Raw genomic sequence first — 18,782 nt, 5'->3', positions numbered from 1 at the left:
AAATTATCAACAAGAACCAGCAAGTCAACAATAATGCTAGTGAATCGAAAGAGCCCCACACGGCTTCACTAGACTTCAAGATTCCAACAAAACAATATTAATAAGATTACAAGAATGATAATAACTTGACATACAATATTCAAGAGTCTAAGAACCCTAACAACAAGAGAGGACCCTAAGACTAAAGAATATCAACACCAAGTTCTTACTTGGACCAAGAGAAACTCTATGACCTCAAAATCCTAGTTTCTAGCCAAGAGACAACACAAGTATTACTCTACTTGTGAGTTTCAAATTTGAGCTTCTCCAATGAAAGAGAGAAATTCCAAAATATTACAAGTATTTGTTGTCTCAAAATATCATGAATGAACCAAGTGAAAGAAATAGCCTTAATATTGTCTATATATAGTACTCCACAAAATGAAAGGAAAATGACCATTCTAGCCTTGGTCTTGGGTGGCTTTGGAGTGTAATAAACTTACACTTCAAAACCCCTCTTCACACTTCAAAACATGGAATCCCTTAGATGAACTAATTACATACTCACATACGGCCCTTTGCATGATCATAGCTTGTAGTTTTTGTAACTCCCGAGTTTGGCTACTTGTGAATGATCTTGAGCTAGTTGCACTTGTATCATCCTCTCCATCTTCAAGGGAATTTTTCCTCAAATTCGGTGGATGTTCATTCTCAACTTTGGCAATAGGAGAGAGGTCACATATGTTGAAGGTCTTGTGCACTTGATATTCTGGAGGAAGGTCAATTTTGTAGGCATTATCATTGATTCTTTCAAGTACTTGAAAAGGACCACCACCCCTCGACATCAACTTGGTTTTCCTTTGTGAAGGAAATCGACTTTTCCTAAGGTGCACCCAAACCCAATCACCCGATTCAAGAATAAGCTTTCTTCTCCCCTTGTTTTCTCTCTTAGTGATGTCTTAATTTTTCTTCTCAAGCTTTTGCCTCACTTTATCATGAAATTTCTTTATGGATTCGGCCTTATTACTTCCATCTAAGCTAATCATGAGATCACTTGGAAAAGAAGTTAAATCCAAAGGGGTGAGGGGGTTGATTCTATATACACACTCAAAGGGAGTTATTCTCGTACTTGAGTGTATAACCCGATTGTATGCAAATTCCACCAAAGGTAGGTGGTCCTCCCATGAAGTCATTTTTTCTTTAACCATTGATCGTAACATAGAACTCAAAGTCCTATTTACGACCTCAGTTTGGCCATCAGTTTGTGGGTGACAAGATGTAGAGAATAGCAATTTAGTGCCAAGCCTACCCCACATTGACTTCCAAAAGTAACTAAGGAACTTAGAGTCCTTATCACTTACAATGGTCCTCGAAACACCATGTAATTTGACAATATTTTTTACAAATAAAGAAGCTACACGTGATGCAACTTCACTTTTTGAACAAGGAATGAAGTGTGCCATCTTAGAAAACCGATCAACCACAACAAAAATGCTATCCCTACCTCCTCTAGTCCTCGGCAATCCTAATACAAAATCCATAGATATATCAAGCCAAGGACGTAAAAGAGTGGAAACTGGGGTATACAACCCGTGAGGGAGGAGCCGAGACTTGGCTCTCTTGAAATCTATACATTGGCCACAAATCCTAGCCACATCCTTGTGCATTCTAGGCCAATAGAATTCCTCCTCTAATATCCCAAGGGTCTTGTCAATCCCAAAATGACCCATTAGACCGCCATCGTGTGCTTCCCTCACAAACAACTCTCTCAAAGATCTAGAAGGTACACATAATCATCTACTTTTAAACAAGTAACCATCGAACTTGGCATAGGGATTTGAACCCCTATCCGAAACCCACTTATTCCTATCCAATTCTTCACATTCCCTAAAGATAGGAGCAAAGTGAGGGTCCTCGGGATATAATGCCTTTAGGCTCTCAAAACCCATTAACTTTGAAGACAAAGTGGACATAATTACATGTTTTCTAGACAAGGCATCGACAACCACATTGTTCTTCCCCTTCTTGTATTGAATAACATAAGGGAAGGTTTCTATAAACTCAATCCATTTGGCGTGCCGTTTGTTAATCTTGTCTTGTGCCCGTAAGTGTTTCAAGGATTCATGGTCCGTTCAGATCACAAATTCCTTAGGCCACAAAAAGTGTTGCCAAGTGGCCAAGGCTCTAATCAAGCCATACAACTTTAAATCATACGTGGAGTAGTTTAGAGTTGCTTCTTTGAGTTTTTCGCTAAAGTAAGCAATGGGTTTTAAATCTTGCATCAAAACAGCCCCTATGCCTACTTTATTGGCATCGCATTCAACTTCGAACGCCTTATCAAAGTTGGGCAATTATAACAAAAGGCACAGAGATAAGCATAGCTTTCAAAGCTTCAAAAGTCTTAACCTGCTCGTCACCCCACTTGAAGGATTGATCTTTTCGAATGACCTCGGTTAAGGGGGTGTCTACGGTGCTAAATCCTTTGACAAACCTTCTATAAAAACTAGCCAACCCATGGAAGCTTCTTACTTCTCCAACGGTTTGTGGGATTAGCCAATTTTTGATAGCATTTATTTTGGATTCATCCACTTCGACCCCTCTTGAGATAACAACAAAACCCAAGAAAACAACTTCATTAAGACCAAAGGAGCATTTTTCCAGATTTGCATACAATATTTTCTTTCTAAGGACATCAAACACACATTGTAAATGGATCACATGCTCATCTAAGGACTTACTATAAACCAAGACATCATCAAAGTAGACAACAACAAACTTTCTAATAAATGGCTTCATCATATGATTCATTAGCCGCATGAAAGTACTTGGAACATTGGTTAGACCAAATGGCATAACCATCCATTCATAGAGACCAAATTTGGTCTTGAAGGCGGTTTTCCATTCATCACCAGGTTGCATACGAATTTGGTGATAATCATTCCGAAGATCTATCTTAGAAAACATATAAGAACCATTCAACTCATAAAACATGTCATCTAATCTAGGAATAGAATGACAATATTTTACCATAATCTTGTTGATGGCTCAGCAGTCCACACACATGCGCCAAGTTCTGTCCTTCTTTGGCACTAATAACATCAGAACCGCACACGAACTCATTCTCTCTTTGATGTACCTTTGTTGAGAAACTTCTCAACTTGTAGTTGTAGTTCTTGGTGTCCGTAGGATTGCGTCTATAAGCCAAATTATTTAGCAATTGTGAACCCGACACAAAGTCAATTTGATGTTTAATTCCCCAAAGTGGGGGCAACCCTTGTGGAAGTTCTTTGGGAAAAACATCTTCATAATCCTGCAACACACAAGAAATCAAAGAAAAAATAGAAGAATTGTGGGGTTAGTGTTAAAACAATGAGCTAAAAGAAACATAAGTGTGTCCTCGTCATGATCCAAGAAGAGTTCCTTTTTTATAGACAATATCACCATGTTTTCTTTTCCTTTTGATGTCGAGGAAGCCCCGGATACCCCTACTGCCCCACCTACGGGTTCTCTCTCTTTTTCTTTATTTTTTGGATTTCTTCCCTTTTCTTTCAATTCTCTCATCCTTTGATGCAGTTTATTCACTTGTGAAGGCAAAAGAGGATAAAATGTGACCTTTCAACCATCCTTCTCAAGTGTATATCAATTGGACCTCCCACCATGTTTAGCAGACCTATCATATTGCCAAGGTCTACCTAATAACAAGTGACACGCTTGCATTGGTATCACGTCATAAAGCACTTTATTTTGGTAGTTTCCTACCTTAAACCGTATCACACATTGCCTCATGACTTTTAATTCACCACATTAATTTAACCATTGCAACTTGTAAGGGATAGTATGAGGTGCAGTTTGCAATTTCAAGAAGTTCACCATAGTGACACCAACAACATTTGCATAACTACTATTAGCTATCACCAAAGTCCACTCACTTCCCTTTACAAGGCATTTAGTACAGAATAGATTTTCCCTTTGACTAGGGTCATCTATTTCCTTATTAATCATGATGTGCCTAATTACAAAGTTTGGAACCATACACTCCCCTTCTTGTGGATAAACATCTTCACCATTATCATCATCATCATGCACTTCATTCTTGGTTCCCTTTCTATCTTGAGGCTCGACCTCATTCTCTTCTTTTTCAAAACCCACCTCTTTACCAAAGTAATATAATCTCCTTTCCTATAGGATTACATTGCGTTGGTTTGGACATTCATTGGCTTTATGTCCCCAACCTTTGCACTTAAAATATTGGAACCCTTTAGGGTTATGATACTTATGAACTTCTTACCTTGGAGGAATTTTGTGGACCGTTTTGGGCTCGGGCAACCTTGTAATAACGGGTTGGTCATTGTTTTAGGGCCAACCCAAAGAGTATTGAACCATTTTCTTCCTTCTAGTCCAACTCGAGGTGGATTGTCCCCTTGCCTTGAACGACAACCTCTCTTTAAGTTCCCATTTAATCTCAAGAGTCACTTGGAAGATACCTTTAACGGTATCAAATTTGTGAAATATTAAATGAGTGAAGATTTCTTTGTTCAACCCACACTTGAATCGGTTGATGTCATGACTAATTTGTTCCCCACGATGATCAAGCTTCAACATGAGTTTTTAAAACTTATCATAATACGTCATCACACTTTTGTTACCTTGACACAAGTTATACAATCGAGTAAGCAACTCATGGCGATAACTCTCGGGAAGGTACCGTTGTCTCATTAAGTATCTCAATCGAAACCAAGGTGGTGGCTGCCGATCAACTAATTCATTACCAAACCGCTTGACGTACTTCCATCAAGTGTTATCATAACCCTCAAAATGAGCTATGACATAAAAACTCTTCTATTCTTTCAAGATATCATTAACTTGGAAAAAATTTTCGCGAGCCAATTCCCAAGCTAAGTAGGCCTCGGGGTCACTTTCACCTTTAAATATTGGTAGGCTCAACTTGATGGTGTTGATGCCTACGTCTCTTTCTTGGTATCGGTTTTCCCTTTCTCCATACCCTCGGTATCTTCTTGGATCTACACGACCCCCTCCCATCTTCTCCTCCCTCAAGTAAGCATCATAAAAGGCTCCATACCCTTCATAATCCTCTCTACCATATTTCTCAGAGTGTACGGGATGATTTTGGACATTTAGAACTTGATTTGGATAAATTTGATTTTGTGGGGGTGGTGGTCTTTGGTTTAGTGGAGCTTGGAATGAAGGGTTTAGATTTAGTGGAGGTACTTAACGTCCAAGTCCCTCTTGTGGGACTTGAGGAGTTTAGGAATGTACTGGTCTGGTGGAGTCACGGTTTAAAGAAAAAAAAGTGGTTTGGCTTACTGCATTTAGTGGAGTTTATGGTGGATTTAGCATTTGGTGCCATGTTTCGGGAGTAACGGTGGCGGAGGAAGTTCTATCATGTCCATTTGAAGAAATATGCTGAGGAGTAGAAGGGCGAGAGTTCCTTTGACTCTCTAGTTTTTCTAATCTCCCATTAATAGTTGACACATCTCTTTTTATTGTGGTCAAATCCTTTTTCACGGCTCCAACTTCTGTATTCAACCTTTCAAGTATTCGAGTCATAGCCTTAAGAGTAACCCTCATAGTCTTAATAGCATTGGAATCCACGATTTGAGAAGTGGTTCCCTCTATTGTCAAGGTATTACCTACAAAATCAAAAAACAAGTTAGTGTAACCCTCTCCTCACTTATACTCTTTAGATCACCTCACACTTTAGTTCCACAAGTATTGTAGATTGGCTAGTAACCCGTGAATCCTTAAAGTATGGGTAGGCTCTTGTCCGGAGTGGATTCTTGTTTGAAGACTCAAAGAATTCTCGTCGGACTAGAATCAAGAAGTTTCAACCTGTTCAAACGACAAAAGCACACAAGAAAATGATGACACAAACTCAAGGCTTCAAGGGACTAAGTAACAAACTAGTAGGAGTGTACTAGTTTGTTAGTTAGTTCTTAGAACAACTAAGGTAAGCCAAGAATCAACAATTAGAAACTAAGAAAATCCAAATTTGAGCTTAATCTTGACGTGAACAGTGTTTTAGGGTGATGTGGTAGCTTACAATCAGTCACGACCTACATAATTTGTTCATCAACTTGAAGTCTTAATCTTTACATAATTTTTTTGTAATGGATAACTTGATATTGGAGGAAAAATAAAAGTCTTGTAGTCTTTTTCAACCTTTCAAACTCAAAAAGGTGAGATTTGACTTTAGTCCCACAAGACAGGGTCCCTTGATTTAAGAAAAAGTGGTTGTTAAGTCTAGGAAGTGATGTGTACAAGTCTTCTCACAAACAACTTTACAACTCTTGTCTTACAACTTTTTGGATCTATTTTACACTTTTTTTTTGTTGTCTTAAGTTTTAAGAATAGATGAAGAACAAGATGAACACCACAAAAACCTTCAAGAACACAATAACAACTTCTTCAAGAACACACCATAACGCCACCAATTGTCAACAACAACATAAAACATATGACCATCTTCAAGTCACCACAACAATGGTCAATTTTATAAGCTCAACTTTAGATCTAGACACTTTTAGTGTTGGTGAGAAATAAACCAATACTAGAAACACACTAGACAAGTAAAAGATTACTAGATCTAGTCACAAAACTCTTGGACAAGTCAACACAATATTTCTTCAAGTTTCGGCTAAGGTCGAACACAACACAATGTTTCTAATTTTGGTAAGATCTTCCCAAGATTAGTTTTGTAAGAAAAAAAAAACCTTGAGCTTTGATACTAAGTGATACAACATCAAGTTTACAACACAAGAAACTAACAACAACAAGAACAACATATGAACAACAAGTGCTAGGGTATCGAAATAGGCCACACACAGCTTCACTAGGCTTCAAGAATCACGTTTTTAGAACAAGAAGATGAAATTATCAACAAGAACCAGCAAGTCAACAATAATTCTAGTGAATCGAAAGAGCCCCACATGGCTACACTAGACTTCAAGATTCCAACAACACAATATTAACAAGATTACAAGAAGGATAGTAACTTGACATACAATATTCAAGAGTCTAAGAACCCTAACAATAAGAGAGGACCCTAATACTAAAGAATATCAACACCAAGTTCTTACTTGGACCAAGAGGAACTCTATGACCTCAAGATCCTAGTTTCTAGCTAAGATACAACACAAGTATCACTTTACTTATAAGTTTTGAATTTAAGCTTCTCCAATGGAAGAGAGAAGTTCCAAAATATTACAAGTATTTGTTGTCTCAAAATATCATGAATGAACTAAGTGAAAGAAATAGCCCTAATATTGGCTATATATAGTACTCCACAAAATGAAAGAAAAATGACCATTCTAGCCTTGGTGTTGGGTGGCTTTGGAGTGTAATAAACATACACTTCAAAAAACATGAAATCCCTTAGATGAATTAATTACACTCTCACACACGACCCTTTGCATGAACATGGCTTGAAGTTTTTGCAACTCCCGAGTTTGGCTACGTGTGAATGGTCTTGAGCTAGTTGCACTTGTATCACTTTAGCCGCAACGAGCATCCCGAATTATTGAGACCCGAGAGATTCCTATAATGGCCCAACCCATTAGTAATATTGTCCGCTCTGGGCCCAGGCACGTACGACTTTAAAATGGGTCAATAGGGAGTAAGGCTTGCTTACTTATATACCCAACATCCCTCCTGTGTTTTGCCGATGTGGGACTCTTTATCCTAAGTTATGGTTGTTACATACACCTCTCCTTATAAAGTCAGCATCCTCACTGAGGTTTGCCCCACTGAATGGGATTTGCCTAGACTCAAGATTAAGGTTTGCCCCGCTTTATCGGGATTTTCCTAAACTCAGTTTAAACTCTGACCCACATTGATAGGGATGACACAAGAGTGGATCTGATACCATTCTTTTCACGACCCGAGTTGAGGTCCTGGCCGCGATAGGCATGTAGAAGCATCAAAGCCTGAGAGACCCCTGTAACAGCTCAACTCACTAGTGATATTGTCCGCTCTGGGTACCCAGGCCCGCACTGCTTTAAAATACATCACTAGGGAGTAAGGCTTGCTTACTTATATATCCAGCATCCGTCCTGTGTTTTGTCAATGTGAGACTTTTTATTCTAAGTTGGGATTGTTACATATTTCTTGTCACGACCAGAGCCGAGGCCCTGGCCGCGATGGGTATCCTGAACCATCAAGGCCTGAGAGACCCCTGTAACTCCCCAACCCACTAGTGATATTGTCCGCTCTAGGCCCAGGCTTGCACGATTTTAAAATGCGTTACTAGAGAGTAATGCTTGCTTACTTATATACCCAACATCCCTCCTGTGTTTTGCCGATGTGGGACTCCTTATCCTAAGTTGTGGTGTCACATACACCCCCTTATGGACTCAACGTCCTTGCTGAGGTTTGCCCCACTGAATGAGATTTGCCTAGACTCAAGACTGAGGTTTGCCCCGCCTTATCTAGATTTGCCTAAACTCAGTTTAAACTCTGGCCCACATCGACAGGGCTGACACAATAGCGGCTCTGATACCATTTTTGTCATGACCCAAGTCGGGGCCCTGGCCGCGACGAGCACTCCGAACCATCAAGGCATGAGAGACCCCGATAACTCCCCAACTCACTAGCGATATTATCCGCTTTGGGCCCAGGACCGCACGGCTTTAAAACACGTCCCTAGTATATATATATATATATATATATATATATATACATCAACTTTGGATCCATTAGTTATCTTCACTATAACCATTATTTTTGTATTTAATTGGGTCATTAAGATTTTGATTCATTATTATGACTATTCAATATATAGCCGTTGGAAGATTAATGTGATCATTAATCTGACGATTAAATATTGTCATAACTCCATTTCTATAAAATGATCTTCTTCCACTATATATATGACAAATGGTTTAAGTTGTGAGTGAGTTCCTAGGATAATTCTTTTTTCTTAAGAGACGAGAGGAAAAAACAAATTACTTCTTTCCATATTTTATAAGTATCCTGGGTTTTATGTCTTTAGGAATCTTTGTTAGTTTATGACTTCTAATTATATATTAGAAGAGTTTGTTGAATTCTTGGAGATATATCTGTGCCGGTTGAAATATCCTTACGGACAGTGACACAAAAGCACACCTCAAGCTTTAAAGAATTCCATACAAGTGTTAGTGAAAAAAGTGTTTCCCGTAATAGTTACAACACAAGTTATACGCACATATCAAATAAAGGAGAACAAAGTTATGAGAACTAAGCTTCATCATCTAGTTAGAGTAATTCTATGAGGGATAGAACGAAACATATCCTCGAATTATTGTCAATTCTACAGTTTCACATTCAGTAGCCATCCAGGTAAAGCTTTTACCATTCATGTATGAGAATAATTATATAGTCTTGAAACAGATCAACACTTTTAAATGCTATACACGGCATCATTGCAAAATTTTGATTGATATGATTAAGACGGGGAGAATGGTACCTGTGGAAGGAAACTCTTTCGGAATCCATAATTTGAGTCGATGTCCAAGCGTCCTCCGCGACCAATAGGTACAGCTTGTCTATATCTACAATATCCAGCGGTTCCATCTTCCTGACAAATCAGTGAAACATCAGTAGCATATTCAGGAAAAGGGCAAGCATGCATGGAGATGTATAATGCAACGATATTTTGACATGAGCAACAAATGCTTAATTTAAACTTTCAGAATTGTGCCAAAGGTAGAGTAAATGGATAATTTTTCTCACCTGATCAATAATAGGGAGATATCCTCCAACATCCGGCATAATTGTACCGTTGGAACGTATTCCACCTTCACCTCCCACACCAACAGCAACATCGTTACGCCCCATCATGTAAAGAATGTCATACACTTGATTTACAGCATGCCCTGCATCAGTCCATCCATTTGTGTTGATAGTTATTGCCTGCATCAAAGGTTTTATCAAGTCAATTGTGTAAGAAAACCTTTGTTATCAACAGTTAGAAAACCCAAATATATATATATATATATATATATATATATATTGGATGCGCAAAAAGGAATATCATATTGGAAGTTGATGGAAAAAGAAATTATATATAAGGGTGGGACTTAGGAGTAATCTTAATGGTGTGAGGGCTTTCTAGGAAAAACTTGCGGCCTTTAACAAAAGTGGATAACATCGCAACATGTTAAACCAAAAAATTTTGGTGATAGGCCACATGATAGTTTTGAGTGTGCGCGAACAAAAGTCTCGTGTTAGAAGTAGACAACAAAAAGAAGCTACATATAAAAGGATGTAGTCATATTATATTATATTATAACAAATTCAAAGTTGGATTACCAAACAAAACAGATTAAAAGTTGGATTACCATTTTATCCTTACACTTAAAATATTGTAAAATATCTATTTAATCAAATAGTAATTCATTGTTCCCTTGTCTAAACATTATTCTTAGCTTACCAATATCTGTTGGAATGGAGTAATTCTATCAACGTAAATGATAGTTAAGCACAACTCATTATTTATTTATATAAAAGTTGTTATTTGCTATGCAATTCATTTAAAAGATATAGATAATTTGCAAGGTGATCTGAAAGGGTTTTTAGAAGAACAAAAACCAGTTAGAATTTTTAGAATTTAAAGAGCTAAAATAATGGAAACTAAATGATTCTCCTTAAATGGGTATATGAATCAAGTTTTTCCCCCTTTAATCTTAAATTATAGAAGCTTAAAAGTTGTAGTTAAGTCAATATATACTAAATATGAATTTGTCAGCTTGGTATTTTCAACTAGAGGTTTTCTACTCCTCTGGTAAAGTTCTTCTTTCCTCCCTCTTTTTTCAGTCTTCTCACTTCTTTGTTTGTAAGACTTTGAGCGGTTTATTTGACCCATTTATGTATTTCTTCAAATAAGGATGGGTCATTACTTCAATTATAATTTTTATTTATATTCTGTTACTCATCTAATTCTTTAATATGATTCTTTCTCTTTCTGAAAATTTTTGTTACTGTTTTAAGCATTAAGCAGAAGTTGTGATATAACAATATTTATGAGTTTAGTAGTAACCATTACAATTTCTATTTATATGAAGTATAGTAGAAATTCCCCATTATAAAATGGATATAGATGATGCAACCGATCAATGGACAACCTAGGCCAGAACTGAATTCCTACCCAACTTGCTAACCATTGTTCATCTCACCTTCCTCTAAACTTGAAATTTCATAAGCTACTTCAAGCAAGTCTTCTTTTTTATACCAAAAACACACTAAAACACACTCAAAATACTGATGGTCTTTTACAACCTTTAAAAACAATATTTATTATTTCTTCAAGATTGTTGTGTAAAAATGTGTGTGTTAGGAGACTCAGAGTATTTCACTGTCCTGACAGGATTGCATCAGGGATCTACTCTTAGTCCCTTTTTGTTTGCGTTGGTGATGGATGTGTTGACGCGGCGTATTCAAGGGGAGGTGCCGTGGTGTATGCTTTTTGCAGACGATGTAGTTCTGATAGATGAGACTCGAGGGGGTGTGAATGACAAATTAGAGGTGTGGAGGCAAACTCTTGAGTCTAAAGGGTTCAGGGTGAGCAGAAGCAAGACAGAGTATGTGGAATGCAAGTTTAATGACGTGAGGCGGGAGAATGAGGCAGTAGTGAAGCTGGAAGCACAGGAGGTATGTAAGAGGGATAAGTTCAAGTATCTTGGGTCCGTGATCCAGATTAACGGTGAGATTGACGAGGATGTATCGCACCATATTGGGGCGGGATGGATGAAGTGGAAACTCGCGTCGGGGGTGCTGTGTGATAAGAAGGTGCCGCCCAAACTTAAAGGCAAATTCTACAGGGTGGTAGTCCTTCCGGCCTTGTTGTATGCAGCGGAGTGTTGGCCAGTTAAGAACTCCCACATCCAAAAAATGAAGGTGGCAGAAATACGGATGTTGCGCTGGATGTGTGGACTGACTAGAGGGGATAGAATTCGGAATGAGACTATCCGGGAGAAGGTTGGTGTGACTTCAGTGGAGTGCAAGATGCGGGAAGCACGATTGAGATGGTTCGGACACGTGAAGAGGAGGGGCATGGATGCCCCGGTCCGTAGGTGTGAGAGGCTAGCGTTGGATGGTTTTAGGCGGGGTAGGGGTAGGCCGAAGAAGTACTGGGGTGAGCTGATTAGGCGGGACATGGAACAGTTACAGCTCACCGAGGACATGACCCTAGATAGGAAGGTCTGGAGGACGCGAATTACGGCAGAGGATTAGGGCCAGTTTGGGTCGCTAGTGTAGAGAATTACTTGGTGGGGGTTTTATTCTTGTTATGATTCCGTGTTCCGTGTTCCATGTTTTATTACGAATCTGTGTGCCTTCCTCTGCTTTCCTCTGTTTTATATTACTTATGGGTGCCGTATTTATGTTATGTAATCTGCTTCTGTGCTTTACTATGTGTTTGTGTGGTATCTCGTGCCTTGAGCCGGGGGTCTATCGGAAACAGCCTTTCTACTTCATCAGAGGTAGAGGTATGGACTGCGTACATTTTACCCCCCAGACCCCACTAGGTGGGAATACACTGGGTTTGTTGTTGTTGTATATATATATATATATATAGTTCTGAAGAAATAATAAATATAGTTTTCAAAGATTGTGAAAGACGATCAATATTCTAGGGAGTAGTTATATAATGTATCTGGTATTAGTATTTGGCTTGGGGTACTTTTTACAATTCCCAACTCACTAATAGTTATACTTATGTTCTTCCCAACTAAAATGTTACGAGAAATACAAATGGACACGACAAAGAAAATTATGTTTCTAATTTTCTCTATATTGTTTTTTTTTTTTTTTTTTTTAAAAAACTAAATCAAGTTGAGATGGCTATATTCCTGAATTCAGATGAAGAAAAACGAGATTCGGAGGAAGTAGTGATGGCCAAGTTCTAGGACAACAGTTGCGTGAATTAAAACAAAATCCTTTTCAACTTAATGCTTACTAAACTAGCATGTTTTTAATCTGTCAAGTACTCACTCTTTTATTCTGAGAGGTACAAAACTTGAGCTCTTCTTTTTATGTAAGAGATTATTCCAAATTTTTGTGGTTTCATATAAATTAGCTTTTAGAAGAATTGGTTAATTTCTTAACTACTTATAAGGTTCTATTTCACCTTTATCTATTTGAACATCCTCTCTACCTCATCTTTGAGGTAGTAATATGGACTGCGTACATTCTACCTTTCAATGACATCACTTTGTGACAATACACTAAATATGTTGATATGGTTATTTTGTCTATATGATCATTTTGAATCCTCACATATATATAACAAGCATATTCAACATTCCATAAGATAAAAATTTTGTATGATTTAATTAACAATTTTTCCTGTTAATATTTCATGTGAAAAGACATAATTTTGAATAAAAAAAAAAGCTGTATGTTGTATGTATAATTATGATTAATATACATCAATAAAATATTTCAACAATTTTTTTTGTAAGTATGTATTGTAAAGTTTATCGAATTACTATACAATTTCAATGAAATATTATTAATTGATAACAACTTTTGATTTAATACTTTCGGTAGTAAAAACGAAGATTTGGGTGTATAAAATACTTATTTGAGGATTTAAAACCCCAGACCTTGATTTGGGTGTATAAAAATACTTTTCCTACCCCACTTGTTAATATCATCAAAATTTAATTATTTTGAAAAACATTTATAATATGTATAATGTATCATTTGTCCATTTAAGTTCAAAAAAGCATTTTCTATCATTTAGGCATTCCTTTACACAAGTGACTAAACAAGAATTCTAAAATGACTTTTTATGAAATAAATTTGATCTTTACGAAGGACTCTAAATTTGGATAACTGTGCAGCAGCATTGCAGATAATCCTTTCTGCGAAAAATTAGAAATAGAATATTCAAGTAGTGAATACAAAAACAAAACAAAAGAGAGAATAAATAAAAAATTAAAAAGCAACTGCTCTGAGGAAGTAAACCACATCTAGCAGTCCTGCGTGAAGCAGCTTATCTCTCGAGACTGCTATAACCATTATAAGATCATCACAGCTAGTACTATTAAATGTGAGTTCTTTTGCAAGTTTATTCAAAGCGGATAATATCACATCATATTCTTAAAAATTTTATTTTTTTTAAAAAAATCACATCATATTCTTAAATATCTACGAATTTTATAAACACAACACATTTGGATATAGAGATTATATTTGATACCTCAAAAGTCAGAGATGAAGAAGGGAGAAAAATTGAGAGAACTAAATAATATACAACATACAAATTCTATTATTAGGACGAAAATCGGTGATGTCTCTATTCGCTTTAAAGATATAATTAAATGAGCTCTTTTCACTTAATGTATACTTTATTTTTCAATTTGCCTCCTATTCTATTATTTTTAATGATTTACACTCTGATCTCTTCATTAATTGTCTTGCTTAAATTATTGTGTGAAGGAAAAACAGAAAAATATAAAAATTAGTATAGTGCAAAATGAAAATTTACTTAATTTCTCCCTCTAGAGGATCAATTGCAAGAAGTTGAAAATAAGGTTTTAGAAAACAATATGAACAGAATAAGGTTCTATTAAAATTCATAATATAACAGAAATAAATTTCAAGTGTATTTATTTCAACCCTCAGTAATGAATCTCAATCAATATACAGGTACACCAATAAAGTCACACTTAGAGTAGATGTACTACAAATATTATCAAATTACAATTAGTTCTAGTTGATTAATGAATTATCAGTTGTCCTAAGATTTTCGAAGATGAAGGATTCTGTAAATCACCTACACGGCTTAATTCTCATGTCATTTACATAAATTGTTAACTTATGTTGAATGTAAACTGCAATTAGATCGAGACTTGTGACTTTAGGAATTTATACTTACAAGCTAAACACAAAAAAATCGTTCATTTTGTATTACTTTTTGTCTATTTTTTCTATTTTGTCCTCATGGACAATTAAAAAAAAAAGTTCTTTGTTATACTATTTCTAAGGAAATGAGGAGATCAGGATGTAAATTATTAAAAATAATAAAATAAGGTTCAATTTAAAAAATAATACATATTACGATGCAAAATGCAAAAAACTTTAATGAAGTAGTAAATAGAAAGTATAGGAGTAGATAATATTTAGATGATTCCATTCAATATGATTTCAGAGTATTGAATCGTAGTATTTAATTTGGAGTAAATCTTATCACCACCTTATACAAAAAGAAAGATCGTGCGCGCGCACACATATATACGACACATAAAAAAATCAGTTATGCACCCCTGATATGATGTTTTGAAAATATAATTACATAAATAAAAACGTGATTTCATTGTGATCACAATTTAACACTTACCAATAAAAATAGGACATTAGAAAAAAATACCTTTAAGTCCATTTCTGATCTATTAAGCTTCAAAATGTATAAAAGCGCAAAAAAATCATCAGTATCCATATCTGTATCCAAAAGAATTTGTTGTACACCTTCTACTCTATTGTAGAAAGTTGGCATAAAGATAAAAATCAGGAAAAGAATTTTATGTAAAAATTCTAGAAATAACATCTTTGTTATAAAGTATAAAGTAAGAACAACAAGAATAGGGAGAAAAGAGAGAATGATTATTATTTTTCTTGAGAAGTTTCTTGATGGGTTAATTACAATGTAGAAAACCCCTTTATTTATAAGGTAAAACTAACTTTGGGGTTTATAACTTTTCCATAAATAGACATTTAATATATATGGTAAAATAGATATTTTCTATATATGGTAATATATTTATAACACTCCCACTTGAATGTTTAGTTGATAAATAATGTGTCTCGTTAAAACCTTACTAGAAAAAGTCCAATGAAAAAAAATTTAGTGAAGGAAAAAGAGTACACATCTCTAATAATATGCATATAGGCCGCCTCATTAAAAACATTACAAGAAAACTCAATGGAAGAAAATCTCGTAAGGAAAAAAAAGTACATCGCGTATTAACTCCCCCTAATGAGAACATTCTTGAACCTTTGCATCTTGATTTTGTGCACCATCTTCTTTAAAGTTGCAATTGGAGGAGACTTGGTGAATAAGTCAACCACATTGTCATTTGAACTAATCTGTTGCACGTTAATATCATCATTCTTTTGTAACTGATGTGTATGGAAAAGATTTGGCGAAATGTGCTTCGTTATCTCTTTGAGTCCTCCCTTAAGTTGTGTTGTGCATGCTGCATTATCCTCATAAAAAATCATTGGTACTTTGTCACATTTTAAACCACATTTTTCCCGAATGAAATGTATAGTGGAACTCAGCCACACACACTCTTGGTTTGTTTCATGAATAGCTATTATCTCAGCATGGTTCGATAAAGTGGCTATGATAGACTGCTTTGTACATCTCCAAAATATGACAGTATCTCTACATATAAACACATAGCTTATTTGAGACTGAACTTTATGCAGGTCAGATAATTATCCAGCATTGTAGACATGTGATTTTTGATCCTCCCTAAATTTTAACTTGTTTATCGATATTAAATATTTTATAGTTATATACTTGATCATATATTATTTTTCTTCTTATTTTTATTTTAATAAATTTTTAGTTTAAAATAAATAATTAAATAAAGTTAATTTTGAGATATTTTATTTTATTCTAATTTTAAAAATAATACAAAAATTAAATAAAAAATATTTTCTTTTTCCAAATTTTAATAAATAAATTAGTAGTTTTAATACTATTTTTATTTTTGGATATTTTAAATTTTATTATATTTTTCATAAATATAAAACTAATTAACTATTATTATATTTATATTTATTATTATTATTATATTATTTATTTATTTTTATTTTTTTATTATCATTATATTTATTTATTATTATTCTTATTATCTTCAATTGAAATAAAAAAAAAATTGAATTTTGAATAACCCTCCCTCTTATCTGTTGTTAAAACTATTTCCCCCCCTCAAAAGTAACTGTTTCCCCCAAGTAGTCTATACTAAAGAGACTATCTACCCAGATAAAAAAAGGATGTACTATTACACACAGGATCAGACAGAAAAATTAGAGAGTAAAAAAAAATTTCTGATAAAGAGGGTGAAAAATCAAAGAGTTCAAGAGTTTTTCGATTGAAGTTTCCAGTGACAACTATTTCTTTGCTGCAGTATTCCATTTGAATCAATTACAGGTTTTTATTCAAATCCAAATCCTTTATGTTATAAATTACATTGTGAAAAGCATTGAATGAGAATGTTTAAATAATTTTAATATGTGTAGTTAAAAATTATGTGAATTATTATTATTGGATGTTATGCAATTATATTACTGAATATGATATATTTGCATATAGATATTTTCATTCTCACAAATAGTTCACTAAATCCATAACAACACATCATGTACTTAATATATTCTGCAAAATACATACTGTATCATTGTTCTTCAATTTTATTGACGACAAAATCATACACACACTGTACTGTACATATACCGTATATACAAAAACGGATATAAAGAAAACCAGATAGTAATAATGACGAAGTAGAAAAATTGATATAAAAAAAAGGACGAAAAGGCAGAGATCGAAGAGAAAGAAAAATAGGCAGTGAATCAATTTTTTCGACAAACTTTCACCGGAATACCTCAACCCCACACTGCCACCATCTCTCGCCAGTGAAATCTAGCCAACAGTCGCGATTTCACCGGCAAACGCAACTGAAAATCGGCAGTCATCATGGTTGTCCACTACTCCAGCCGCGCCGGCGCCACCCACATTTCCCCTTTCCCATCGTCGGTATTCCCTTCTCCAGTGCCAAATCTGAATGAAACCACCATCACAGCCGCCGCACTTCCCTACCGGAATCAACAACTGGCAACCCAAAAACCACCTCCTTTTGCCGGATAACCGACTAGATCCACTAGCGCTAGCTCCCGCGTGTGCTGATCCGATCGTTGGTCATCAAAACCCGTCGCCACAGGTCTCCGTCCTGTGCTGTACCTCTACCCCAAAATCCGATGAAAACTACTTTACTCGTTTATTTTTGTTGTTTTTCTTTTTTTTTTTCATCTCTCTTTGTACATATAAATATATATAATAATTAATGTAATTATTTTAATATATTATTTCATTTTATAATCTTTATTTAATTATTTTGCTTGTTTGTTGTTACGTATATATATATATATATATATATATATATATATACTTTAATTGATTATTTTATTTATTACAAAAGTAGAGATAATTTAAACAAAAATATGATTTTAATTGGTTTAGAATAAAAATAGATAGATAAATTATTACTAGTTTGCAAATGACGAATTAATGCTTTTAGTGATAGTCAAATTTTAGGCACATTTTAAATATTTGTCTTAATTAAAGAATGCAGCATACGTATCTTTTCGAGACATTTAAAAATTCATGGATGCAATAATGCACCTTGACAAATATTTTACTAAAAATTAATTTTTATCCATTTATTTAATATAAGCTATATAGACAGATTTTAGATAATAAAAATGAGCGAATTCAGTCCTGCAAACATAGTTTATCCAAAATAGTTAAAGCTAAGTTAAGTCAATAAAAGCGACCGTGCTAGAACTACGGGATTCGAGGGGTGCCTTACACCTTCTCCTCAGTCAACAGAATTCCTTACCCGGTCTTTTATTTTTGCAGACCAAAATAAAAGAGTCATTTTTTTTTGACTAAGGATTCAAAAAGGAGACTTGGAACACCGAAACTCAATTCCAAGTGGTGACTCATTAAATAAATTAATCCCTATTCAAAACAGTCACTTTAATTGGAAAAACCCATCGCTTCGATCTCTCGAGCG

General features: G+C 35.1%; 1 protein-coding gene and 1 non-coding gene across 2 annotated transcripts in view; both read right to left on the bottom strand.

The window, feature by feature from the left end:
• LOC107857131 overlaps positions 1-2,261 on the bottom strand; it is a 7,220-nt gene extending 4,959 nt beyond the window's left edge. The window contains exon 1 of the transcript XR_007055384.1: positions 1,224-2,261. This is a non-coding gene — a transcript (uncharacterized LOC107857131). The remainder of the gene's footprint in view (positions 1-1,223) is intronic.
• Positions 2,262-5,814: 3,553 nt separating this feature from the next.
• Positions 5,815-17,685, bottom strand: LOC124898672. Its single transcript, XM_047412426.1, has 5 exons — positions 17,603-17,685; positions 15,347-15,452; positions 9,706-9,885; positions 9,440-9,550; positions 5,815-5,829 (listed from the first exon to the last, which is right to left on the bottom strand). Exons 1-5 carry the CDS (start codon positions 17,683-17,685, stop codon positions 5,815-5,817), a joined length of 495 nt encoding a protein of 164 aa, XP_047268382.1.
• Between the last annotated feature and the right edge of the window lie 1,097 nt (positions 17,686-18,782).

Source organism: Capsicum annuum, chromosome 1, assembly GCF_002878395.1.
Source record: "Capsicum annuum cultivar UCD-10X-F1 chromosome 1, UCD10Xv1.1, whole genome shotgun sequence".
In the NCBI taxonomy this organism is placed as follows: Eukaryota; Viridiplantae; Streptophyta; class Magnoliopsida; order Solanales; family Solanaceae; genus Capsicum; species Capsicum annuum.
Note: the sequence above shows the minus strand (reverse complement) of the source record. Positions and strands in the feature narration are given on the sequence as shown.